The sequence below is a fragment of the Moschus berezovskii genome, chromosome 4, assembly GCF_049115385.1.
Source record: "Moschus berezovskii isolate FMDL1 chromosome 4, NW_MosBer_1.0, whole genome shotgun sequence".
Classification (NCBI taxonomy): domain Eukaryota; kingdom Metazoa; phylum Chordata; class Mammalia; order Artiodactyla; family Moschidae; genus Moschus; species Moschus berezovskii.
In genome coordinates this window covers 12,362,001-12,385,526 of record NC_142463.1, presented here as the reverse complement: position 1 = coordinate 12,385,526, position 23,526 = coordinate 12,362,001, and the positions used below count along the sequence as shown (strand labels likewise).

The 23,526-nt window shown below is 46.6% G+C and overlaps 2 protein-coding genes across 2 annotated transcripts; one reads left to right on the top strand and one right to left on the bottom strand.

Annotated features, from left to right (window-relative positions):
* Window positions 1-148: 148 nt before the first annotated feature.
* DNALI1 (dynein axonemal light intermediate chain 1) lies at window positions 149-7,203 on the bottom strand. The gene is made up of 6 exons (XM_055402654.2): window positions 7,068-7,203; window positions 6,401-6,546; window positions 4,385-4,554; window positions 2,961-3,139; window positions 2,455-2,619; window positions 149-281 (listed from the first exon to the last, which is right to left on the bottom strand). Exons 1-6 carry the CDS (start codon window positions 7,146-7,148, stop codon window positions 246-248), a joined length of 777 nt encoding a protein of 258 aa, XP_055258629.2. The 5' UTR covers window positions 7,149-7,203; the 3' UTR covers window positions 149-245.
* A 1,273-nt stretch (window positions 7,204-8,476) lies between these two features.
* SNIP1 (Smad nuclear interacting protein 1) lies at window positions 8,477-22,097 on the top strand. Its single transcript, XM_055403164.2, has 4 exons — window positions 8,477-8,767; window positions 10,764-10,866; window positions 18,889-19,493; window positions 20,619-22,097. Exons 1-4 carry the CDS (start codon window positions 8,541-8,543, stop codon window positions 20,881-20,883), a joined length of 1,200 nt encoding a protein of 399 aa, XP_055259139.1. The 5' UTR covers window positions 8,477-8,540; the 3' UTR covers window positions 20,884-22,097.
* Window positions 22,098-23,526: the final 1,429 nt, after the last annotated feature.

Genomic DNA, 23,526 nt, shown 5'->3' with positions numbered 1-23,526 from the left:
AGGTCCCAAGGCTGGCCACGTGTGCAGACTACCTGGGCTGCACTGCCTTCCTTTGTCCAGCCTGGAGCCTGGCTCTCAGACCTGAGGTGTTGCACAGCACTTGGGAGCAGTGCTATGACTTCTGACAGATACGTAGGTGGTGCTGAGGGGCGGGGGTATGGCTTCGTCACTCAGGAAACTAGATTTTTATTACAAAGGGCTTGTGATGGGGTCGTTAGTGCTTGCCGAGACCCACGTGGAAATTATCACTTCTTTGGTGCAATAATGCCTTCCAGTTGGGCCTGAAAAACAGAAACAAACTCCATTAATATTTGAAACATGCAGCCTAACACAAATAGCTGAGAGGTGACAAAAGTCCCCTGGAAGAATGATCCAAATGCTGCCACTCCAATTATTTTTTCCCTTCATTCCCAACTCCATGTTTTTTAGATTAGCTGGTTTTTGGCTTGGCATTCAGTCTTGCTGCATTAGGAGAAATCAGAGCTGGCCTGCTTTCCATACAATAGCTGCTCAGTGTATAATATAAGGCATTGAAAAGGAAATTGAATAAAAGTTGTTGAAATAGTGGTTTTTTCATGGCTCACATTTCAGGCCTGAATACTTCTGCTAAGTTAAACATTTGGCTCTCTCGTTTGGGAGCCTGGGAGCTCTGCTGGGACAAGAGTTTTGGGAAACAGCAAATTTTCAGCCACTGAGACAACTTGACACCCAATTAGAGAAAATTGCTACCGGTGAGTAGGGAGCTGTCCATCTTGTATGTAAAGCTTCAGACACTTGGGAGTTACTTACTCTGCTCCTGTGGCAGCCAGTAAAATAATTCACTATCATGGTGTGTGGACAGACCTTTAAGTAGGTCTATCCTGGGGACTGCAAACAGTGCTTTATTTGGAGTGCAGCTTTGAGCCAATAAAAATAACTCACTTCTAAAGAGTCCTTTGCCCCAGGGATAACAAGGTTGCTTGTAAATGTTAGAAAGATGCCAAGGTATTCTGCTTTGCTCTTGCCGCCAATACCATAGGAGGCACTGGGGAACTTGGGCTTATGATGAAAGAATATGGCAGATAAAGGAGGCAGCCTTAGAGACTGCTAAGTAAACAGATTCACATCTGGCTGCGAAAGTTTGTTTTGTTCAACTTGCCAAGGAGAAAATCTGTCATCCTCCACTAGCAATTAACACAAGCCCTTCTTTATCTCAAATGCTTGGCCTTCTTGGCTTGTAGCACCCACAAGCCTGCCAATGGCAAGAATGTAAGCTTCTGTGAAACTAGGGAGGAGAGGGAGATACATCCAGGGGCCCCCCGAGCCAGGGCCATGGGAGACGGATATTGTACACCAATAGGCTATATGTCTAGAGCTGCTGCTGCTGCTGCTAAGTCACTTCAGTCGTGTCCGACTCTGTGTGACCCCATAGACGGCAGCCCACCAGGCTCCCCTGTCTCTGGGATTCTCCAGGCAAGAACACTGGAATGGGTTGCCATTTCCTTCTCTAGTGTGTGAAAGTGAAGTCACTCAGTCGCGTCCGACTCTTCGCGACCCCACGGACTGCAGCCTACCAGGCTCCTCCGTCCATGGGATTTTCTAGGCAAGAGTACTGGAGTGGTTTGCCATTGCCTTCTCCGATGTCTAGAGCAGTGGTTCTCAAACTTGAGCGATGATCAGAATCACCTGGAGACCCGGTTAGACTGGCTTGCTGGCCCCCAACCCCAAAGATTCTGATTGGGCAGCTCTGGACCGGGCCCAACGATTTGTATTTCTAAAAGCTGTGGTGATAAGGATGGTGCTGTCTGGAGCCCAACCTCTGAGAGCCTCTGGACCAGAGACAGCCTGGAGTTTCCGAGGCCTGGCCCCCTGCCCAGCCCTTTTCACTAGTCCACCTCCCTCCCTTCAGCTCAGTTGGATTAAAGTATGCTGTCAGCAAAAGGGCTTTGATGAAAAACTCCTACAGCCGTGTTCCTCTGATCATGTACCAGAAGTTTCCTGATTTGAATTGGTTCTTCCCTCTCAAAGGGCCTTCCCTTACCCCCGCCCCCCCCACCCCAAATGCAGTGCCTCCTTTCTAGGCAACTGCAATAGGAAAGCACACCCCTGAAAGCCCACTGGAGAGACCCAGCCCCATCTGAGGAGGCTCTGAAATGCCAGCTGCCACAGGACAGAAGTCCCACCTTTGACGCACCAACCTCTCCCAGAAGATAGCCAACTTTTACCCGAAGGGAAACAAAAACCCGCTGGAGAGCCAGGCTGAGGAGTCACGGGGGTTTAGAGTTGAGAACAGAACCTGTCTCCAAAACCAGAAGGACAGAGAATCTGCGTTCTGATCCCTCACCGCTCCCCAAACGCTTCCTTGACTCCTTGGCAGTACTGAAAGTCAGTGTAGGGCAGAATGCTTGGGCTGCTCTGCTTGGCTGGCAGGGGCTGGGGCTGGGGGTGCTCCACCTGGGCCGGTGCAACGGTTACCTTCAGCTGCTGATTTGTCCGCTTCAGAAACTGTATCTCCTCATTGTGCTTCTTCTCTTCCACCTGTCGCCTCTCGCTCTCCCGCTTCTCAACGGCCTCACATTTTGCCTTCTGCTCGTTCACTTGCCTCTCCAGATCTCGCTTTTCCGTTTCTAACTCTGCAATCTGTGGAAGAAACCCCAGTCATCCTGAGATGTCGCCAAGCCAAGCGGATGGGGCAGTGTGAGTCCCAGGGTGGAGGGGACTTGGGACACAGCTGCCCGACCCAAGGCATTGCCAGGGTCTGTACTGCCACCCAGTGGGAGGCCAGTGACTGGCAGGGCTTGACCAAGGGGAGACAGTTCTATCACCCGAGGACCTGCCATGACACTGAACCAAAGGGTCCTCACTGAGGTGATGGGAGAGCACCTTCAGAGGCCAGAGTTGGGTGCTGGCGTGACAGGCTGTGGCCCTGAGGTGGACAGAAGAGTCGTAGAGGCTCAGAGGCTCCTGGTGAACCCACTCACTTTCCTCTCCATGTCTGACTTCCCCTGCTCGGCCTGCAGCGCCTTCCTCATGCCGAACGCCACGCTGCTTTCGTACAGGGTCTGGTAGGCAGCGATGGTCATGCGGATCTCGTCCCTTACCCGCAGCAGCAGCAGCCCCCGCTCTGCACAGTTGATGGTGACCTCGCGGATCAGCTCATCTGCCAAAGTGTACATAGCGAGGTCAGAGAAAACAGGCGGGAGGGGAAATGACAACTGTCCTGCAAACCGCCTTCCTACTGAGAAGGGCAGTAGGGTTTGTCCTCACTTGGAGATAGGCAGGTCTCGGGGGCCCTGTCATGACTTCTCTGAACTTGGCACTTGGGAGGACAGGCCATCAGCAGGCCTGGCTTGGCCAGGGCAAATGGAAACGAGCTCGGTGTGTCTACAGCCAGGGGGCCCTTCTGGTCCACTGTTAGGCAGAAACTGGGTGCTATTCAAAGCAATCTGACTTTTTCATTATAAAGATGGTGGCTGTTTTAAAGTAGCTGGGAAATCCTCTGTGCCCCCTTGGGTGGACTGGTTTGGGGCTGGAAACATCTCCATAAATGCTGACAGGGAGCACAAGCCAGAATCATCCTCAAACTGAAGGGAACCTGCCAGCCCCTGGGCAGCAGCTGCCACAGGGTTTGGATGCCCTTTGCGTGTCGGAGTCCACGTGGGCCAGTGAGACTATACTGAGGGCCAGTCATCTGACACCAGCACCCAAGGAGGGAGATCTCAAATCCCTGGGTCTGGGGACTTCCCTGTTGGTCCAGTGGTTAAGACTCCATGCTCCCAACGCAGGGAGCCTGGGTTCAATCCTTGGTTGGGGAACTAAGATCCCACATGCCACATGGTATGGGCTAAAAAACAAAAAGGCCCTGGGTCTACTGAGTCACAACAAGTCACCCTGAAACACTTTTCTGGACCAAGGCCTGATGTTGATAGATGGATATAAATATAGAACATGAAATTTTTCTGATTAAAAAATTAATCTATGTTTCTTATAGAAACCTTTGAAAAGAACAAATGGAAGGGGTCCCATGGGGGTGGGAATTTCTCATCTTACTCCAAGCAGCTGCTGCGGGGTGGGGAACCAAGTCACCAGGAACACGGTGACTGGCAGGGTGGGGGCTGGCAGGAGAGGGGGCAGGAGGGGAGACGGCGCAGTCAGCAGTGGGTGGGGGCTGGCAGGAGAGGGGGCAGGAGGGGAGACGGCGCAGTCAGCAGTGGGTGGGGGCTGGCAGGAGAGGGGGCAGGAGGGGAGACGGCGCAGTCAGCAGTTCCTCGGTGGGGTAGCTGGGGGGAGACAGACATTCCAGGATGGGATGGGCTCAGTTCCGGCGGACTCAGGGCCCGGGTCTCTACTGAAGAAGGGAAGGAGGCAGTAGAGGGTGGTGTAGCCTCCCTCTTGGACCACTCACCAAAACACTGTGAGTACAGCTCCCGGCGCACTGGGCAGATGCCCGTCTCCCGGGCCTGCCGCTGCTGCAGCTTCAGGTCCAGCTGTTCCTGGAGGTGAACCACGTCCATCCTGGTGCTGGGGGTGCTGGACACCTGCTGGATCCATAGCTGCGTGTCCTCCACCCACTCCCTGCAGGACAGACACAGCCAGGCTGAGCCAGCCCCATCCACCACACAAGGTCCTCAGGACCTGAGCAGAGGTGGCCCTTGGCACTCTCTGCCTGAGAGGAGGGAGGGGCAGCTCTGTCCCTGACCCACCAGAATCCCCCATCTCTCTTCCTTGAAGCGTGTGTGGCTCCAAAGCCACACCCACGGTGCCACCTCCATAGGGCCCCTACCTTGGGGCTGGGCAGTCTTCATTCTCCCACGATCCTCTGTGAAGTCATCACCAACATTCCAGATCTCCCACTCCTAACATGCTGAGCACAGATTTATCTGGATGTTGCTTGATCTGAATGGGAGGCCCAGTGTCAATACCCACTGACTTGGGGGGTAGGAGACACAGGAGACCATAAGCCTTGTGTCAACAAAAAGAGGTGCAGGTATGTACTCGGGGGGCGGGTACCTATGTTGACGCCCATAGTGAACCTTGTATCAGAGACACAGCCAGGTTCTGGAATCACAAGGGGCAGTCTGAGGGCAGAGCCACCTTGAGGGAGAGGATTCCATGCGTTGTTGAGAGGGAAGCAAGTGAAAATCACCCTCAAAACTTCTATCACCTTATTACATAAAAATAGTTGAAAAGGATGCTATTGATCAATGTGGCTGCAGAAGAAAGAAGCAGGGTAAGAAGGGAGCTCTCCTTATATAAAGGAGTCTGCAGAAGGTTTCCTTGAGGAGAGGACATTTGAGCAAGACTTGAGTGAAGGAACAAGGGAATCGGGAGGATATCAGGGGGAGAGGATCCTTGGCGGTGAGAAGGTCCTATGGTGGGAAAGTCATTGATGTGTTTCAGAAACAGCAAGCAGAGGCCCTCGTGGCATTAGCCCCGTGAACTAGGAAGAGAATAACAAAAGAGAGAAGATCCTGGATACCTCAGGGACCAGGTCGTGCCAGGTCTTCTGGGTTGTTGTAAGGACTTTGGATTTTAGTCTGAGCGAGATGGGACGCCATTACAGTTTCTGTAAGAAGACTGGCACGATCTGACTTGTGATTTTGGGGTTGTGTGGGGAATAGATTATAGGGGAAGAGTGGCAGCAGAGTTTTCAGGTAGGAGACCATCGCAGTAGTGCAGGTGACAGTGACTAGGAATAAGATGGTGGAAGCAGAGTGAAAAGCAGTCAGATTTGGAAAGTAATTTGAAGGTAGAGGCAAAAGGAGAAAGGGGTGGCAGAGATAAGATGGTTAGATAGCATCACTGACTCAATGGACATGAATCTGAGCAAACTCTGGGAGATAGTGAAGGACAGAGGAGCCTGGCGTGCTACAGTCCATGAGGTTACAAAGAATCAGATACGATTTAGTGACTGGAAACAAGAACAACGGAGACAAGAGAATGTGAGCATTCCCAGACATGTGATGGGAGAGATCAAAGGGAATGAAAAGTGGCCTGAGCCCCTAGTGGAAAGGAGAAGACTGAGAATGTGCTGGTTAGGGGAAGAAAGACATTGTGATTTAATTTGAACATGTTGAGTTTGAGATGTTCCTTGGACATCTTCATGAAGGTAATGAGTAAACAGTAGAATATATACATTTGGAGTTTAGGGGAGAGGACAGGGCTGCAAAAAGACCCATGGGAACCATTGATATACAGATGATATTTAAAGCCACAAGCCTGGGTGAGAGACTCAGGAAATGATGGTGAATAGAGAAGAGGTCTCCCTGGACCCTCCCAGGATCTAGCCATCTGCAAGTTCTAGAAACTCTGGGATGTTGGGAAGAAATCTCAGTCAGAAACAGAGTCACGGAGCCTCCTCTCACAATCCCAAGTTCTGGGAAGCGAAAGCTTAGGCCTTCCCCAGCCACTGCTTGTTTACCTTGGGGGCAGGATGGCATTCAAGATTTCTTCTGCTTGCTTTGTAGGATCTGGGACACAGGAAGTTGAGGGGAGCTTGGTCTTGGGTGGCTGTGGGACGGGACCCGAAGGTCCAGGCTGCTGGGGGCTGACTTTCAGTGGCCGAGCCTGAGAAGGAGGGACAGGTTGGGGCAGGAGGCGACTCAGACACTCAGCTCCACACTCCCTGGGCCCCTGGATTGCTCCAGGTTTCCTGCACATCCCTCCCCTATCCCCAGCTCACTTTTCCCCGTCTGTCCTCTCAGCAGAAGTTCTGTTTCAGAGCTGAAGGCCATGAAGCACCTCTGGTTCCACCCCAACCCAATGCTTGCATCTCCTTGAGACAGATGTGTCTGGCCCAGCTGCTCAGGCCTCTGCTCTAGTGATGGGGCATCACTATCAGATCTATTCTGGGACCCTGGGACCCTAAAAAGACTTGTCACATTGCCCTGTGACTTCCTTCCCCATTCTACTCTGCCCTTTGGGATCACCCAGTACTTGGTCTTCTTCTGCCCCTCTCCTCAGGTCCCAGTTCCCTTTCCTCCCAGTGACTGCAGCCTCCGTCCCTCGGGACTCCCGACCTTCGGCCCAGCCCCTGTCTTACCCTAACGGAGCTTCCTGCTCCCCCACCCTCTGAGACTCGTGCTTACTTTGGGGCTCCGTTTCTCAGTGTTCCGGCTCACCAACACCGGGGTGTCATACTTAAGCAGAGAGTCCGCTGGGGGAATCATGGTGGCGGCAAGAGTAGCAGCCCAGCAGCCGCCCTCCAGTCAGGGCCTTGTTTGCCGTCGCCATGGAAACCTCCGCTCCGCCCTCATGGCCTGGGCGGGGCTTCAGGGTGGGGCCAGCAGCGCGCGAGTTCAAACTCAGCCTTCGCAGAAAATTTTCCCGTGCTAAAGCGTCTGCCTGCAGTGCGGGAGACTTGGGTTCGATCCCTGGGTTGGGAAGATCCCCTGGAGAAAGGAAATGACAACCCACTCCAGTACTCTCGCCTGGAAAATTCCATGGACTGAGGAGCCTGGTAGGCTACAGTCCATGGGGTCGCAAAGAGTCGGACAGGACTGAGCGACTTCACTTTCACTTTATCAGACCACCTGCTCAACAGGTCGCCTCGGTACTCTTGGAAGCAGGGAGAAAGACATCAGTTCTGAATCCCTGTGCTGCGTCTAGCTCGCAGTTGGAATTAGATGCTTACCACCTTCGTTGACCCTCCATTTTGTCATCTGCAAAATGGGGAGTCGTCTGACTCCTTAGCGAAGGGTTGGGAAAGATTCTCAGTGGAAGGCATCTGAAGTTCCCACGTTTTAAAAGGTATTTGTTTTTAATTAAATGGAGAAATGACAACATATCAGACAGTGCAGAAATAGAGGGGAAATGCTAATGATTTGCCCACGGGCTACCATCTGTGATTGCATTTTCTTCCTCTTTCCTTGGTGTTTCCAACCTTATATGTAATCACAATTTGTGCATAATTTTGTTTATCAAGTCAGGTTTTTTTCCATTTGTCATATAGTTTGTAAATAGCAAACTGTAATTTTGCTATTCAAATGGGCTTCCCTGGTGGCGGTAAAGAATCCTCCTGCCGTGTGGACACTTGTCTTGTAAATAGCATTGCGACATGACATCTTTCCTTCCGCTGGGAGTGCAGGTTGTCTCTGTTTAGTAATTACTAGTTAAACATCCTTGAAAGTGAGTGAAGTGAAAGTCGCTGAGTCGTGTAGCTGGGCCAGGCTCCTCTGTCCATGGAATTCTCCAGGATACTGGCTGGAGTATCCAGAATACTGGAATGGGTAGCCGTTCCCTTCTCCAGAGGATCTTCCCAACCCAGGCATCGAACCCAGGTCTTCCGCATTGCGAGAGGATTCTTTACCGTCTGAGCCACCAGGGACAACGTCCTTGAGAGTTGCTTTATCCTTAATTTGCTTTTGAAACTTGAATCTCCCGCCTCTCGAGTCAGGTCACTAAGGCCCCGCCCACTCCGGAATCTTGTCACGTTATCTCCGCTGCAAGGGCTTCTGGGAGAGCGCGCAGCCGGAAGCGGAAGTCCTGGCGGCAAATCCGTCATTTCCTTTGGGACCGGAGAGCAACGGACCTGTTTTTCTTGGCGCCGCAGATCTCTCGGCATGAAAGAGGTGAAGAGCGAGCGGGAGCGGGGGAGCCGGCGAAGGCACCGGGACGGGGACGTGGTGGGGATGGCGCCGGCTGTAGTGGTGAAGCAGGAGCGACTCAGCCCGGAGTCCGCGCCTCCGGTCCACCGCCGTCCGGATTCCTCCGGCGGTAGCCCGTCCCCACCGGCCGGCGAGTCGGGCCGCCCAAGTCACCGCGGGAACCGAGCCCGAGGAGGTAGCCGGTGAGTGGGAAGCATCCCGGGGTGGGTCTTAGGGCTCGTTGAGAAGGGAGGACAGGGCTAGCGCCAGAAACACACCTTGGACGAGGAACGCGGCAGCTTGGACTTAATCCTAAAGCGATAGAAGTGACCAGTTGTGCTTGTGTGGAAGAATGTTTACTCCGGTACCTGACACTTGGGTTGCAGCTGGACGTTAAGCGCTCAATGCCTGCTGCGCAGTCTCTCGCCCCTTCATTTCTGTGTACCCAGCATGTCACCGAATATGGTCCAGTTGATAGCAGTGATAATTTAAGTTGAAAGGTTTTCCCCATCTGCCTGCAAATGGAGTGCAGGCGTTATCTTTTCAGTTATCTGTCCCACGAAGTTTACATATCGAGGGCCTAGGCAACCTACCTGATATTATTGCCGGAGGGTAGGGGGAGAATGTCTTTTCATAGACACCTTCATTTATTCATTCATTCGACGTAGTGTTCAGTTCAGTTCAGTCGCTCAGTCGTGTCCGACTCTTTGCGACCCCATGAACTGCAGCACACCAGGCCTCCCTGTCCATCACCAACTCCCGGAGTCCACCCAGACCCATGTCCATCGAGTCGATGATGCCATCCAGCCATCTCATCCTCTGTTGTCCCCTTCTCCCACCCTCAATCTTTCCCAGCATCAGGGTCTTTTCAAATGAGTCAGCTCTTCGCATCAGGTGGCCAAAGTATTGGAGTTTCAGCTTCAACATCAGTCCTTCCAATGAACACCCAGGACTGATCTCCTTTAGGATTGACTGGTTGGATCTCCTTGCAGTCCAAGGGACTCTCAAGAGTCTTCTCCAACACCACAGTTCAAAAGCATCAATTCTTCAGCGCTCAGCTTTCTTTATTGTCCAACTCTCACATCCATACATGACCACTGGAAAAATCATAGCCTTGACTAGACGGACATTTATTGGCAGAGTATTGTCTGCTTCTTAATATTCTGTCTAGGTTGGTCATAACTTTCCTTCCAAGGACTAAGCGTCTTTTAATTTCATTGCTGCAGTTGCCATCTGCAGTGATTTTGGACTGAGTCACCTGTTATGTGTTAAGACCATTCTAGGTTATAAAATAATGTGGGAAAATATGCAACATTTAAAAAATACATACAAATGTATATGTGAAATTTGACTTAACATAGTGTAGAATTATATGCAGATAAAATTGAAAATGGTGGGGGTTGGGGAAGAAGAGCGTCCTAGGTTCTGGGGCTGCAAGGGTGAACTGAGATGGTCTGCCTCTAGATGGTGCTCCCAGATGGTGCTCTGGCCCTGAGACAGAATAACCAGTAAATTTGGAAAAGTAGTGAGTTAGTAACAAGTATTTGGGGGTAAGTTAATGTGATAGTGAGAGAGTGGAGGGAGGTGGTTTTCCCTGAGCTGCTGTCTGAAAATTCTGCTATTTGACCTAAGACGTGAATGATAGGAATAATCTGCCTTGTTGAAGATCTAGGCAGAGGGAACAACCCATACACAGAACCTGAAGTGGAGTTAATTGTATTCCTCTAGAAATGGGGGTGGGAGGGGAAATCCAGTATAGTAATCAAGGAGAGTGGTAGGAATGACACTGGAGAGTGAGGAGATAGAGCCAGAGACTTTGCTGATAGATTATGATTGTGTGGGGAAGGAGCATGGAGGGCTGTTGGTCGAGGGGAGAAAAAAAATCAAGGGTGACTTCTAGGTTTTTTGCCTGAGGAACAGGGTGGATGGTGGCACTAATTACCGAGCTGGCAGAAAACAGAGGAAAGTGTCTTGGGTGGTTGGGAATCTAGAGTTGTTATCTAAGTGAGAAGTTCCAGTAGGCAGTTACGTATATGGAAGAGACAGGACCAGAAAAGTGAAGCTCCTGATTCTTTTAGTGTGATCAGCAAAGACTTACATAGACATGGTGTTTGTGTTAGTGGGTCCGCCTGACACTTGGAGCTGTTTTGTATGAGGGAATGAAAGTTGACTTAAATGTGTGTACCATTTTCTGAACAGGTCTCCAGCCAAAAAGAAAAACAAATCCTCAGGGAGAAGAAGCAAGTCTCCCCGGAGTAAGAGAAGCCGAAGTCCTCACTACTCAGCAATCAAAGTAAAGCAGGTAAGTGGACTGAGATGTTTTCATACTGGTTCCAAACCTAGAGCCGCTCCATCATAGCTAAAGTGTTGTGTATGTGTTTTCCTGTACCTGCCGTGGGATTCTCCAAAAACTGGGCTTTTTTTTTCTTTTTTCTTCTTTCTTTGTTAACTTAAGCTTTTTATTTTGAGATAATTGTTGATTCACATGCAGTTGTAAAAGGTAATACAAAAGCGACTGTTTGTCCCAATGGTAATATCTTACAGAATTATAGAACAGAATCACAACCAAAATGTTCTGTCAATACCAGTTCTGTCAAGATACAAAACATTTCCATCACCACCTGGATTCCTCAAGTAGTTCTTTTATATCACACCCAGTTCCCTCCCACCCTTACCCCTCCAACTCCTGGCAGCTTCTAATCACTTCTCCATTTCTGTAATTTTGTTTCTTCAAGAATGCTGTGTAAATAGAATCACACAGTATGTAGCCTTTCTGGATTGGCTTTTTCAACTCAGCTAAATTCTTTTGGAGTCCATTTATATTGTTGCTTTTGTCTGTAGTTCTTTCCTTTTTATTGCTGAATGGTATTCAATGGTATGGATTTAACCATTTGCCCATTAAAGTATATCTGGGTTGTTAGCAGTTTTTGGCTATTATACATAAGACTGCTGTGTACACATTTCTGTACAGGTTTTTGTGTGAACGTAAGTTTTCGTTTCTCTGGAATAGATGCCCAGGACTGCAGTTTCTAGATGGTAATGGTAGTTGCGTTTTTTGTTTTTCTAAGAAATTACTAAATTGTTTTCCAGAGTGCTGTGTTAATTTGCCAGGTCTTCCCTAACAAAATACCATAGACTGGTTGCCTTAAACAGCGGAAACTATAATTTGCACACAGTTCTAGAGGCTCGAAGTCAGAGATCAAAGTTTCAGCAGCTTGGTTCCTCTTGAGGCCTTTCTCCTTGGCTCGCCTTCTCTGTTGGGTCCTCATAGTCTTTCCCTCTGTGTGCTCCCATCTCTGACTCACATCTTCTTTAACGACATCAACCATATTGGATTAGGGGCTTACTCATTTTAACTCAATCAGTTCTTCAAAGACCTTACCTGCAAAAAATCTGGTTACAGTCTAGGTGTGGGAGTTGAGACTTCAGTATATAAATTTGGAGGGGGCACAATTCAGTCCTTACAGTGGCTATCCTTTTTTATAATGTGAGTGATCTAGCATTTGGTACTGTGACCATTTTGACCATTCTGACAAGTGTGATAGTGATACTGTGATTTTCATTTGCATGTCCCTGGTGGCTAACGATGTTGAGCATCTTTTCATGTGTTTATTTGCCGTCCATATTTCCTTTTGGGTAAAATGTCTCTTCAGATCTTTTGCCTATTTTCTAGTTGGATTGTTTTGGTTTTTTTTTTTACTATCGAATTTTAAGAGGTTTTTTTTTTTTTGTTTGGTAATATATTCTTAGATACCAGGCCTTTTTGGAGTGAGAGGTTTTCCAGTATTTTCCTTCCGTCTGTATCTTTTCTGTTCATTCTCTTAAAAGAGTTTTCCTCAGAGCAAAAGTTCTTGATTTGTTTGGAGTCCAGCTTGTCTGTTTTTCCTTTTACAGATTATGCTTTTGGTGTTATGTCTAAGAACTTCCCTGACCCTAGAACCTGAAGATATGTTTTTCCTTTAACGTTCATTTAAGTCCATAATCTCTTTTGAGTTTGTTTTAATATAAGGCAGGAGCCTTAAATCAGATTTCCTTTTTCGCCCATGGATATCCATTTACTCCAGCACTAGGTGTTGAAAGATGATTTTTCTTCCCTTTAATTGCTTTTGCTTCTTTGTCAAAAATCAAGAGTGTGTGTTTGTGTGCCTTTATTTCTGGGTCCTCTGTTCTGTGCCATTGATCTGTCATTCTGCCAGTACCGCAGTCTTGATTACTGTAGCTATATAATAAGTCTTAAAATTGGACAGACTGATTCTTTCACTTTCTTCTTTTTAAAAACTGTTGGGACTTCCCTGGTAGGCCAGTGGTTAACACTCTGAGGCATAGGTTTGATCCCTGGCTGGGCGGAACTAAGATGGCGCATACCACAGGACATGGCCAAATAAATAAATAATTGTTTTGGGAATTCTCGTTCCTTTGTCTTTCCATATACATTTTAGAACAATCTTGTTTATATCAATAAAAAAAAAAACTTGCTAGGATTTTGATTGAAATTGTGGTAAACTCGTACTTTTTGAGAAATTTTAAAAAAATTATATAGAGTCTTCCAATCTTTGAATATAGATGTGTCTCTGTTTGTTTAGATCTTTGATTTCTTTCATCAATGTTTCAGTGTACAAGTCCTGTGTGTGTTTGTTAGATTTGCACTTAAGTAATTTTTTTAAGCTATCATTAAGTGATATTTTGAATTTCAGTATTTACTTGTTCATTGGAAGTACATAGAAATATGATCGATTTTTGTATGTTTTTCTTATATATCCTGTGACCCTACTGAACTCATTTATTTTGTCTAAATAAACCCCAACCTAAAACTTGGGATTTTCTACATAGATAATCACATCTGCAAAGAGACAGTTTTGTTTTCCTTTACGATGTATATTCATTTTATTTCCTCTTGCTGCATGGCTGGGACTCTAGCAGTAAGTGGAGTAAGAGGAGTCAGAGGAGACACTCTTGCCGTATCCTCAGTCCTGATGGACAGGCATTCAGTCATCATCTTGTTCTCTTTCCGTTAAGTTTTATTTAATTTTTGACAGTGCTGGGTCTTCGTTGCTGTGTGTGGACTTTCTCTAGTTGCAGTGAGCAGAGGCAACACTCTTGTGTGGTATGCAGGCTTAGTTGTTCTGTGGCATGTGGAATCTTCCTGGACCAGGGATCAAACCCATGTTCCCTGCATTGGCAGGCAGATTCTTAACTACTGGACCACCAGGGAAGTCCTCAGTCTTCTTTTTCAAGAACCTCTGGGCTACAAAGTGCAAATAGAGACACTAGCATTAAGAAAATGGATTTTCCTATGAATTTGAACCAACTTCCTGCTACCTAAAAAGATTCAAAGCCAGTCTTGAAGATCTGTTGTATGATTGGTCAGCCATCACCTTCATTATCTCAGAATTCAGCCACTGGAACCACAATACCCAGATCAAACCTCTCAAACCACTTGTAGCTTTGTGTGTGTGTGTGTTTGTACAACTTGCCACTGTTATGATTTAATAATTTGGCATGTTAACATTTTGTAGATTTAAAAGGTATAGTACGTGGCCTGTTAGTTGGATACATTTATATATTGTAATATGACTGCCATGGAAGCAGTATTTACCAAGTTACATCATTATAGAGTAGTGTTACTGTCTATATTCATTTTTCTGGGCATTAGGTTTCTATCTATGGCTTCTTTACTATTCGTTACTGTTAGTACCCTTAAATACCATCAGTCTAATCCTCCCACCTCTCATCTCCTAGTGACCACCATTTCACTTCCTGAATGTTTATATATATATAGGAGGTATATACATAGGAGCTTCCTTGGTGGCTCAGACAGCAAAAATTTGCCTGCAGTGTAGGAGACCTAGGTTTTTTCCCTGGGTGAAGAGGATTCCTCTGGAGAAAGGTGTGTGTGTTAGACTTTTTTCAGCTTTCAGTTTTTTACCTCTGGTTTCTAAATCAGCAACTTATAGTAAATCCTGGGCAACTGTTTTGTGATTATTGTTACTTTGGAGTGTCTTAGTTTGCTTATCTATGCTAACTTCCCTCCTGACCTCAAATCATCTCTTAAAAAGATGATTTCGTTGTATCAGCTAGAAACTTGGAAATGGCTCTCAAGCAGAGGGGATTGAGGACTTGACAGGCAGTTGAAAATCAGTGACTTTCACCTGGATTGTAAGAGCATACACAGCCTCTGACTTGTACTTAGAGATACTCTTTTCTGTACTACTCAGCCACCATTAAAAAAAAAAAGTTCAATCCAGAGTGATATTCAATATAATTTATTTTTTTTTATTTTTTTATTTTTTGCTTTGTTCGCATTTTTTTTTTTTTTTGAACAGAGGAAAATTTATGCATCGAACCTGGACTGGTCACTTATGATAATATACATGCTACAATTCCATTCTCTCCAATCATTCCACCTTCACCCTCTCCCACAGAGTCCCAAAGACTGTTCTAAATGCCTATGTCTCTTTTGCAGTCTCTTATACAGGGTTCAGGTTACCATTTTTCTAAATTCCATATATATGCGTTAATATACGGTATTGATGTTCTTCTTTCTGGCTTACTTCACTCTCAATATAATTTAATAATCTAATATGGAAAAGAATTTGAAAAAGAATGTGTATATGTGTGTAACTGAATCACTTTGCATATGCCTGAAATGAATACATTGCAAATCAACTACGATTTTTTTTTAAAGGAGGTGGGGGGACAGTATTGTGGAAACCTGAGGAAAAAATTTATCCACTGCTTATTCATCATTATAATATAGAAGTCTGTAAAATAAAAAGTGAGAGTATGGTTTACGTAGTATATGGTTATTTCTCTCATTAGCCCCAGAATCACACCCCTCCCCATGAACAAAAAAACCACCTCAGTCCCCAGATGTCACCATTTTAATAGTTTGGTATTTATACTTCAGCATTCTATAAGGCTTATGTTCTCTTCTTTTCCTTTATGTTTTGGTATGTGTGTGTATTCTGTGCAAAGATGTTAATTAACAAAAAGAATCATATTGTATCTGTTATCCTACTTGACTTATCAGTAGTTGAGAGTGTATGTTGAAATCTTAGTTATTTTGTGTTGTCTGGTTATGTAATTTGTCATATTCTCTCCAAAGTTTCTACTGATTTTGCCTAGTATACATACACATACTGGAAATGAAGACAGAATTGCCCTTTGGATTTAGCAACATGTAGATCATTGGTGACCTTGACCAGCAATTTTCGTGGAATAGTAAGGGAGAATTGGAGAATTCAAAAAAAGATGGAAGAAGAATTGGAGACTGATTAAAACCAAACTCTTTTAAGGAATTTTACTCAGAGAATGAAAAAATAAGAGTGGAAGCCAACATGGGAAATGGACTTTGGAAAAGAACAGATGCCTGTGCCAACAGGAACGGTCCAGTGCAGATCAGGGAAGGGGATTGTGTGCAGGAGAGGCGGGAATCGCTGCAGAGAGATTCTTGATGAGAGGGAAGCTCCCAGGTGTGGGAATTGGCTTTAGATAGAAGCATAGATGTTTCCTTACGGGCACAGAGGGAAAACAGTATATGGGTGTAGATGCTGGTAGGGGGGCAGACACAGGAAACCCCTCTGAGTAAATAAGAGGCGTAGAGGACCATGTCGGGAGAGAGAGAAGGGGTGAGACAGTCACCTGGGAGGAGGAATCGATTGAGAAAATGTAGCATGGCTGCTGGGGTCATGCTTCTGAGGGGGGACCAAGGTGGGAGCCGTCAGAATGGCTTGTGCTTTTCTCTTGCCACTTCGATGTGCTTGGTGCTGGTTGTGCTTTGGGCAGGACAGTGCAGCAAGAATGGCATGGGACAGGGGATGGAGGGAGTGATCATACTTCTTGACCCTGGAATTTCAGATAGAGGGGAAGGGAAGAGCATGCATCACGAGAGGGAGGGGCTGTGCAGAGGTAAGAGGATCAAAGGCTTGGATGAGTCTTACTGGGATGATTGTTAGAGCTGGGTAAAATGTGAGCTGGAAAGATGGGCAGAGAGAGGACTGCTTGAAATTGAAATTATAGAGGGGCTGCAGTTATTAGAAGTGAAAAGTCTGTATAACCGTGAGGTGAGGGGCTGAGGAGAAAGGAGGTGACAGATAAGATAATGGGAAGAGAGAAATGCGAAGAATGGAGAGGTCAGATGGTACTGAAATCAGCAAGGGTAATGCTGGAGAGGATGACGTGAGCTAGAAGTAAACCGGTATGACGTGAAGGGACTTGATTCAGGGTTAGTAAATGACAGCAATGGTGAGAGCAATGGGTGACGGTGGTCTTCCATGAAATTCACTGCTGCGTCTTTTTAGGGAGAAAGAACAAGGTGGGGAATGTTCTAGAATTGGCAGCGAGAAGAAAGGACAGTGCTTGCTGTATGTCCAGGCCTGAAGATGGTGGGAGCTGAGGGGAGGTCAGAAGGAGAAAACCAGCTCCTTTGAGAGAGCTGCGGGGGAAGACTGTGCTCAGGTAGAGCGAACAGAGACGAAACTATCTGAGAAGACAGTTGGTTTTGCCAAGCTTTCCATTTCCAGAGAAATAAAAAGTACAGTGGCTTTAGGAGTTGAAAAAGGGTGGAATTTGGGGGCAGAATCTTTCATATACAGAGCCTTCTGGGAATTAGAGTACAGCGAGGTGGAGGTGATGGCCTGGGGTCTGTGACTTCCTACAGTGACTCATTTAATCAGGGATAGAGGGGATGCTGAGATTAGTTCTGGTGAACTCAGGGCAGATGGTGGTGGCAAGCTTGTGAGTGTCTTGGGGTAAGAGGGGTGGGAGTCTGATGCTCCCTCCCTTTTGGTACTTGTCTTTGGAGGTTAGGAAGTCTAGGAAAACTGGGTCCGGCTCTGAGCATCAGACCCCTACTTGACCTCTGTGGATGGTGGGGAGAAGGCCTTGAGGCAGGGGCTAGGGATGAGGATCGGTGAGGAAGTGGGGCAAGGTCCCAGTCCTGATGCTTGGGATTTCCTCTCCACCCCTTTCCAGGAGGGGAGCCTCACTTCATTATGGTAGGTCCCCCTCTTGAGCTCTGATACTTTAGCTATAAGATTAGTAAGGCTAAACCTATCTTCACGTGTTCATTAGATATTTATTAACACTTCTTCTTGAAATTGCTTGTTATTATCCTTTGCCCATTATCTACTAGGCAGATTTTCAGTACTGTTTCTTAATTTCTTCAAATCTTTCAAAAATGTATCTGTTGACCCTGGACAACATGGGTTTGAGTTGTACTGGTCCACTTATGTATATGCAGATTGTTTTCAATAGTAGAGGCTGTAGTACTCCGTGTCCTGAGTTGGTTGAATTTGCAGATGCAGACCCTCAAACACAGAGGGACCACGTATACAGAGGGCTGACTACAGCTGCCTGGAGGGTCGGTTCCCCTGTACCCCAGCCCCCTCATTGTTCAAGGGTCAGCTGCAGTAAGTTTTTACAGGTTTCTTCTTATATAATTCTTAATTTTATTCCTAGGTATTGAGTAATCTTTGTTATTGTTGAAATAAGATCTTTCAAAATTACTATTAATACATTTTCATTTCTGGCATAAGAGAAAGGTAGCTTTTTTCTTTATGTAATTATCTTGGACTGCAAGGAGATCCAACTGGTCCATCCTAAAGGAAATCAGTCCTGAACGTTCATTGGAAGGACTGATGTTGAAGCTGAAACTCCAATCCTTTGGCCACCTGATGGGAAGAACTGACTCATTTGAAAAGACCCTCATGCTGGGAAAGATTGAAGGCGTGAGAAGAAGGGAACAACAGAGGATGAGATCGTTGGATGGCATCACCAACTCAATGGACATGAGTTTGAGTAAACTCCGGGAGTTGGTGATGGACAGGGAGGCCTGGCGTGCTGCAGTCCAAGGGGTTGCAAAGAGTTGGACATGACTGAGCGACCGAACTGAACTGAATTATTTTATATGTGACTACTTAATTTTCTCTGTGAGGTGTATTTTCCCTAAGTTTGCCTGTAGGTATTCTAGTTTCTCAGGCTCTGAACCTGGGCGTGTGCTGTTAGAGCTATATTTGGGCAGCAGCCTGGGATACCTTGGAGAAGGAGATGGCAACCCACTCCAGTATTCTTGTCTGGGAAATCTCATGGACAGAGGAGCCTGGCAGGCTACAGTCTGTGGGATCGCAAAGAGTCGGATACAACTGAGCGGCTAACACTTTCACTGGGTGGTGGCCTTGCAAGGGAACATGACCGACCACCACTGATAACCTTATTTCTGTGGGACATTTTGCTCTGAATGCCAAATCACAAATGACTTCTCGAATGCAGCTCTGTTTAGAGACCATGAACTGCCTTTACTTTCCTGAATCTGTTTGAATTTCAGGAACGTGAGGACCATCCTCGGAGAGGCCGGGAGGATCGGCCACACCGAGAACCCTCAGGACAGGAACACAAGCGAGCTCGGAACAGTGACCGAGACAGGCACCGTGGCCATTCCCACCAGAGGAGAAGCTCAGGCGAGAGGCCTGGCAGCGGGCAGCCTCAGGGACGCGATCGAGATGCTCAGAACCTGCAGGCTCAGGAAGCCGAGCGGGAGTTCCACAATGCCCGGCGCCGCGAGCACCGCCAGAAGAGTGAAGTCAGCGCTGGCGGTGATGCGTCTCAGGACGCACTGCCTCGGCCCGGGCCTGGAGGCAGCAACAGAGACAGAGAGGCGCCTGTTAAAGAGAAGCCGAGCTTCGAGCTTTCGGGGGCACTTCTTGAGGACACCAACACCTTCCGGGGTGTAGTTATTAAATACAGCGAGCCCCCGGAAGCACGTATCCCCAAAAAGCGGTGGCGTCTCTACCCCTTTAAAAATGATGAAGTGCTTCCAGTGATGTACATCCACCGGCAGAGCGCTTATCTCCTGGGCCGGCACCGCCGCATCGCAGACATTCCCATCGATCACCCCTCCTGTTCAAAGCAGCATGCCGTCTTTCAGTACCGGTAAGTGTCCATCTACGGAGGAAACCAAGGTGCCAGCAGAAGCCCAAAGTCTCGGCTAGTTAGGATTACTGAGATCTGTGTACGTGTGTGTGCACAAGAAGCCCATATCCCTCATACCTAATAGTATTTTTTTAATTTTTATTTTTCTGGCTGAGCCTGCATGGTTTGTGGGATTTTAGTTCCCCATCTGGGGATCAAACCCAGGCCCTTGTCAGTGAGAGCATGGAGTCCTAACCCCTGGACCGCCAGGGAATTCCTTCTAATTTAAGGAGTATTATTCCTCTAATGTATAATCACTTTATATAAATAATTGCCAACACTTGTGTAAGAGGATGGACGTTGGTGTCTGAAATCCAGATTTTGAATCCTGCCAATGCCACTTACCCGGGGCCAGCTGCTCTTCTGGGCCTCAGTTTCTACGTCCCTCGCAGGGCTGTTATGATAGGTAAATGGAAGTAAAGCTGAGAATGGAAATAAAGCTGAAAATGCCTGGCATATGTTAGCCGAATCTGTATCTTGGCAATTTCTGTAGTACATATGTTATTGTTGGATGCTCACAACAATCCTGTGGGGAGGCGAGGACTAGACTTAATACCCCATTTAACAGATGAGGTGATGAAGCTCAGCAAAGCCAGTGGCCTGTCTAATAAATAATCACTGCGGTAGCATGCTGGCTCAAATTTGTTTTGATTTGAGTAATTTTGATCATCTTATCTGTTCCCTTGACTCTGAAGTCCAAATACAACTGGTTTATTCCTATTGGGACAGAAGCTAAAATATGTTGAAATATAGGTTAAAAGAAGCATTATGTTGATTATTAACAATACAAAAAATGTCAAATTTTTAAAAATACAAAAAAAATATTTCTTAACCATGGCAAGAGGCCTTGGAGTCTGCATTTTAAGCTTTGGTCCACCATGAATCCCTCCCTCCCAGTGACCAGTTCTCACCGATTTAACTTGCTCCCAATTTCGAAATCCATGACTGTGCCTTCCTATTGATTTCTACAGTTTGAACTTGAACTGAGTCTAAGCCGGGTATTTACATTGTCCAGACTGTTAGCAAAGAGCTGGAGGATCTGAGGCTGGATTTCCCTCACAGATTTCTCTACTTTACCTCCGCTAGGCTTGTGGAGTATACCCGTGCTGATGGGACAGTTGGCCGCAGGGTGAAGCCCTACATCATTGACCTTGGCTCAGGCAACGGAACATTCCTGAACAACAAGCGAATTGAGCCACAGAGATACTATGAACTGAAGGAAAAGGATGTCCTTAAGTTTGGGTTCAGCAGTAGAGAGTATGTTCTGCTCCACGAGTCCTCTGACACCTCTGAAGTAGATAGGAAAGAAGATGAGGATGACGAGGAAGAGGAGGAGGTGTCTGACAGCTAGCAAACTGAAAGCAACCCAGACTCTCGAGAGACCTTTTCTTTGTGCGAAGGCTTTGGGACTGACTCACGGGGCACCACTGTGCTCTCTGTAATGCCTCTTACTGCCTTAAGTCTTTCTTCTGTTGCTGACCAGCTTATGTTTCAGCGTAAAAAAAATGACTCACGTTTGGTTGAACTTCTTTCTGTGACACGTTGGCCACATGCCTGTGGGCATTTATTTTCCGAACAGTCTCACCGACACATCGTGTTTTAGTAGAAGCATCATGGCCTGAGTTGGTGCTTTCAGAACTGCTGCCGAGGAAACTATAAACCCTTGGTTAAGGGGGGAATTGTGGCTTGTTTTCTTTGTACAGTTACTTTATTTATATAGTTGTTAAGCTTTGTGGACCGGGTTTATTTTTATCTCAGGGGCAAACCCCTGAACAGAGAATCTTACTAAGCTTTGGTTATCACCAAAATAGCCTCCAAAATATACCAAAGCTTTGACCTGGTTGAGCTCTTGAGTCACTGAAATTGATTTTGCACTTGGTTGGTTTGGGTGGGTGGGTGGGATTTACCACATGACCTCATTATTGACTGTTGGACTCAAACAGATATTTTATGGAGCCTGCTTCAGCTCACGACTGTACAGGAGGACCATGGCCACTGCCAGCAGGTGCTGACTGCATGTCACAGGAGGCCGAAATGGGTCATGGATCTGTTTCCTGGGAGAGAACTCCGATTTCTCCACTGAACATGTACAGAACAATTTTGATCATCATATCTCTTCTTGAACTTCACATTTTTATTTAGAGGTTATCTCCATTCTTTCTTCTTTGAGAGAAACAGTCATTTATGTAGCAGGGTCTTTGCTTTATCCTAACAACATATACAAAAGACGGTTATGTGGTTTACATGTTTCATCTTTTTAAAACAACATTCAGAGAGGTTGTACCTTCCCAAGGCTGAAAAGTATGGGAATTGCCCAGTTTTCTAATTTTCCACCAGAGGACTATGTGTAAGTAGAAAAGTCACAACTGCTTACGTCTGTTGTATGTATATATGTACATATTTAAAAAATTGTGTGTGAAAGAGCCGCATACTGATTTTCCTATGAGAATGTTTTGTGACGTAAATGTAACACAATATTATAGGCAAAGGCCTCCCTGCATTTGAGGAGCAGGTTTTCATTTATATGTATTTTTGGAATAAAAAATAATAAAATTTGTAAATATAGCCCCCTTTCAAAATGCACTTCTTTGCTAGCACAGAAGACCTTGTGTTCACAGGTATATTTTGGTGCTAAGGATATCTTTGAACCAGTATTGTGGGAGTAGAAGTGGACAGTTGTGGAGGGTGTCATGGGAGTGATAGGGCCCACACCTGCCCTGGAATCCACATCTTCACATCTCAGCAACTTGAGTGGTGGTCCTAATGAAGCAGCAGCGCTTTCTGAGTTGGCAGTGGAGGGGTTTTCCTTCCCAAGAGTCAGAGTGGGGGCAGCTTATCCGTTGTGGGGCCTCATCCCAGTTGACACCTGTCCCTGCTTCCTGACCCTCAGGTGGTGATGGGGGTGTGAGATGGGAAGGGGAGATGATGCAAGTCAGTCAGTGCTGCTGCTAGCTGGTCCTCTTGGGTGGAAACTAATGATACTATGGGGCTTCTCTGGTGGCTCAGTGGTAAGAGAATCCACCTGCCAATGCAGGAAACTCGGATTCCATCCCTGGGTTGGGAAGATGACCTGTAGAAGGAAGTGGCAACCCACTCAAGTATTCTTGCCTAGAAAATCCCATGGACAGAGGACCCTGGCAGGCTATAGAGTCCAAGGGGTTGCAAAAGAGTCGGGCACAAGTGACTTAGTGACTAGACAACATTAACGTTAACTGACTTTGTTTACCATTGTATTTCCATTGAGGTCTCGTACCTGTATGTACTCAACATTAAATGTTGACTGGTACCTAGTGTGGGGAGGAGCAGCTGACTAATTTTATTCAAAAGAAATGAAAAGATCCCCTTTGGGACTTCCCTGGCAGTCCAGTGGTTAGGACTCTGCTGTGCACTACAGGGAACATGTGTCCTATCCCTGGTGGGGGAACTAAGATCCCACATTGTTGTTCAGTCACCAAGTAGTGTCCAATTATTTGCAACCTCATGGACTGCAGCACTGCAGGCCTCCCTGTCCCTCAGCATCTGCTGGAATTTGCCCAAGTTCATGCCCATTGAATCGGTGATGCCGTCCAATCATTTAATCCTCTGTCTCCCTCTTCTGCCTTCAGTCTTTCTCAGCATCAGGGTCTTTTCCAGTGAGTCGGCTCTTCACATCAGGTGGACAAAGTATTGGAATTTCAGCCTCAGCATCAGTCCCTCCAATGAATATTCAGGATTAACTTTCTTTTGAATTGACTGGTTTGATCTCCTTGTAGTCCAAGGGACTCTCAAGAGTCTTCTCCAGCACCACAGTTCAAAAGCGTCAATTCTTTGGCACTCTGCCTTCTTTATGATCCAACTTTCACATCTGTACATGACTACTGGAAAGACCATAGCCTAGACTATATGGACCTTTGTCAGCAAAGTGATGTCTTTGCTTTTTAAATATACTGTCTAGGTTTGTCATAACTTTTCTTCTGAGAAGCAATCATCTAATTTCATGGCTGCAGTCACCATT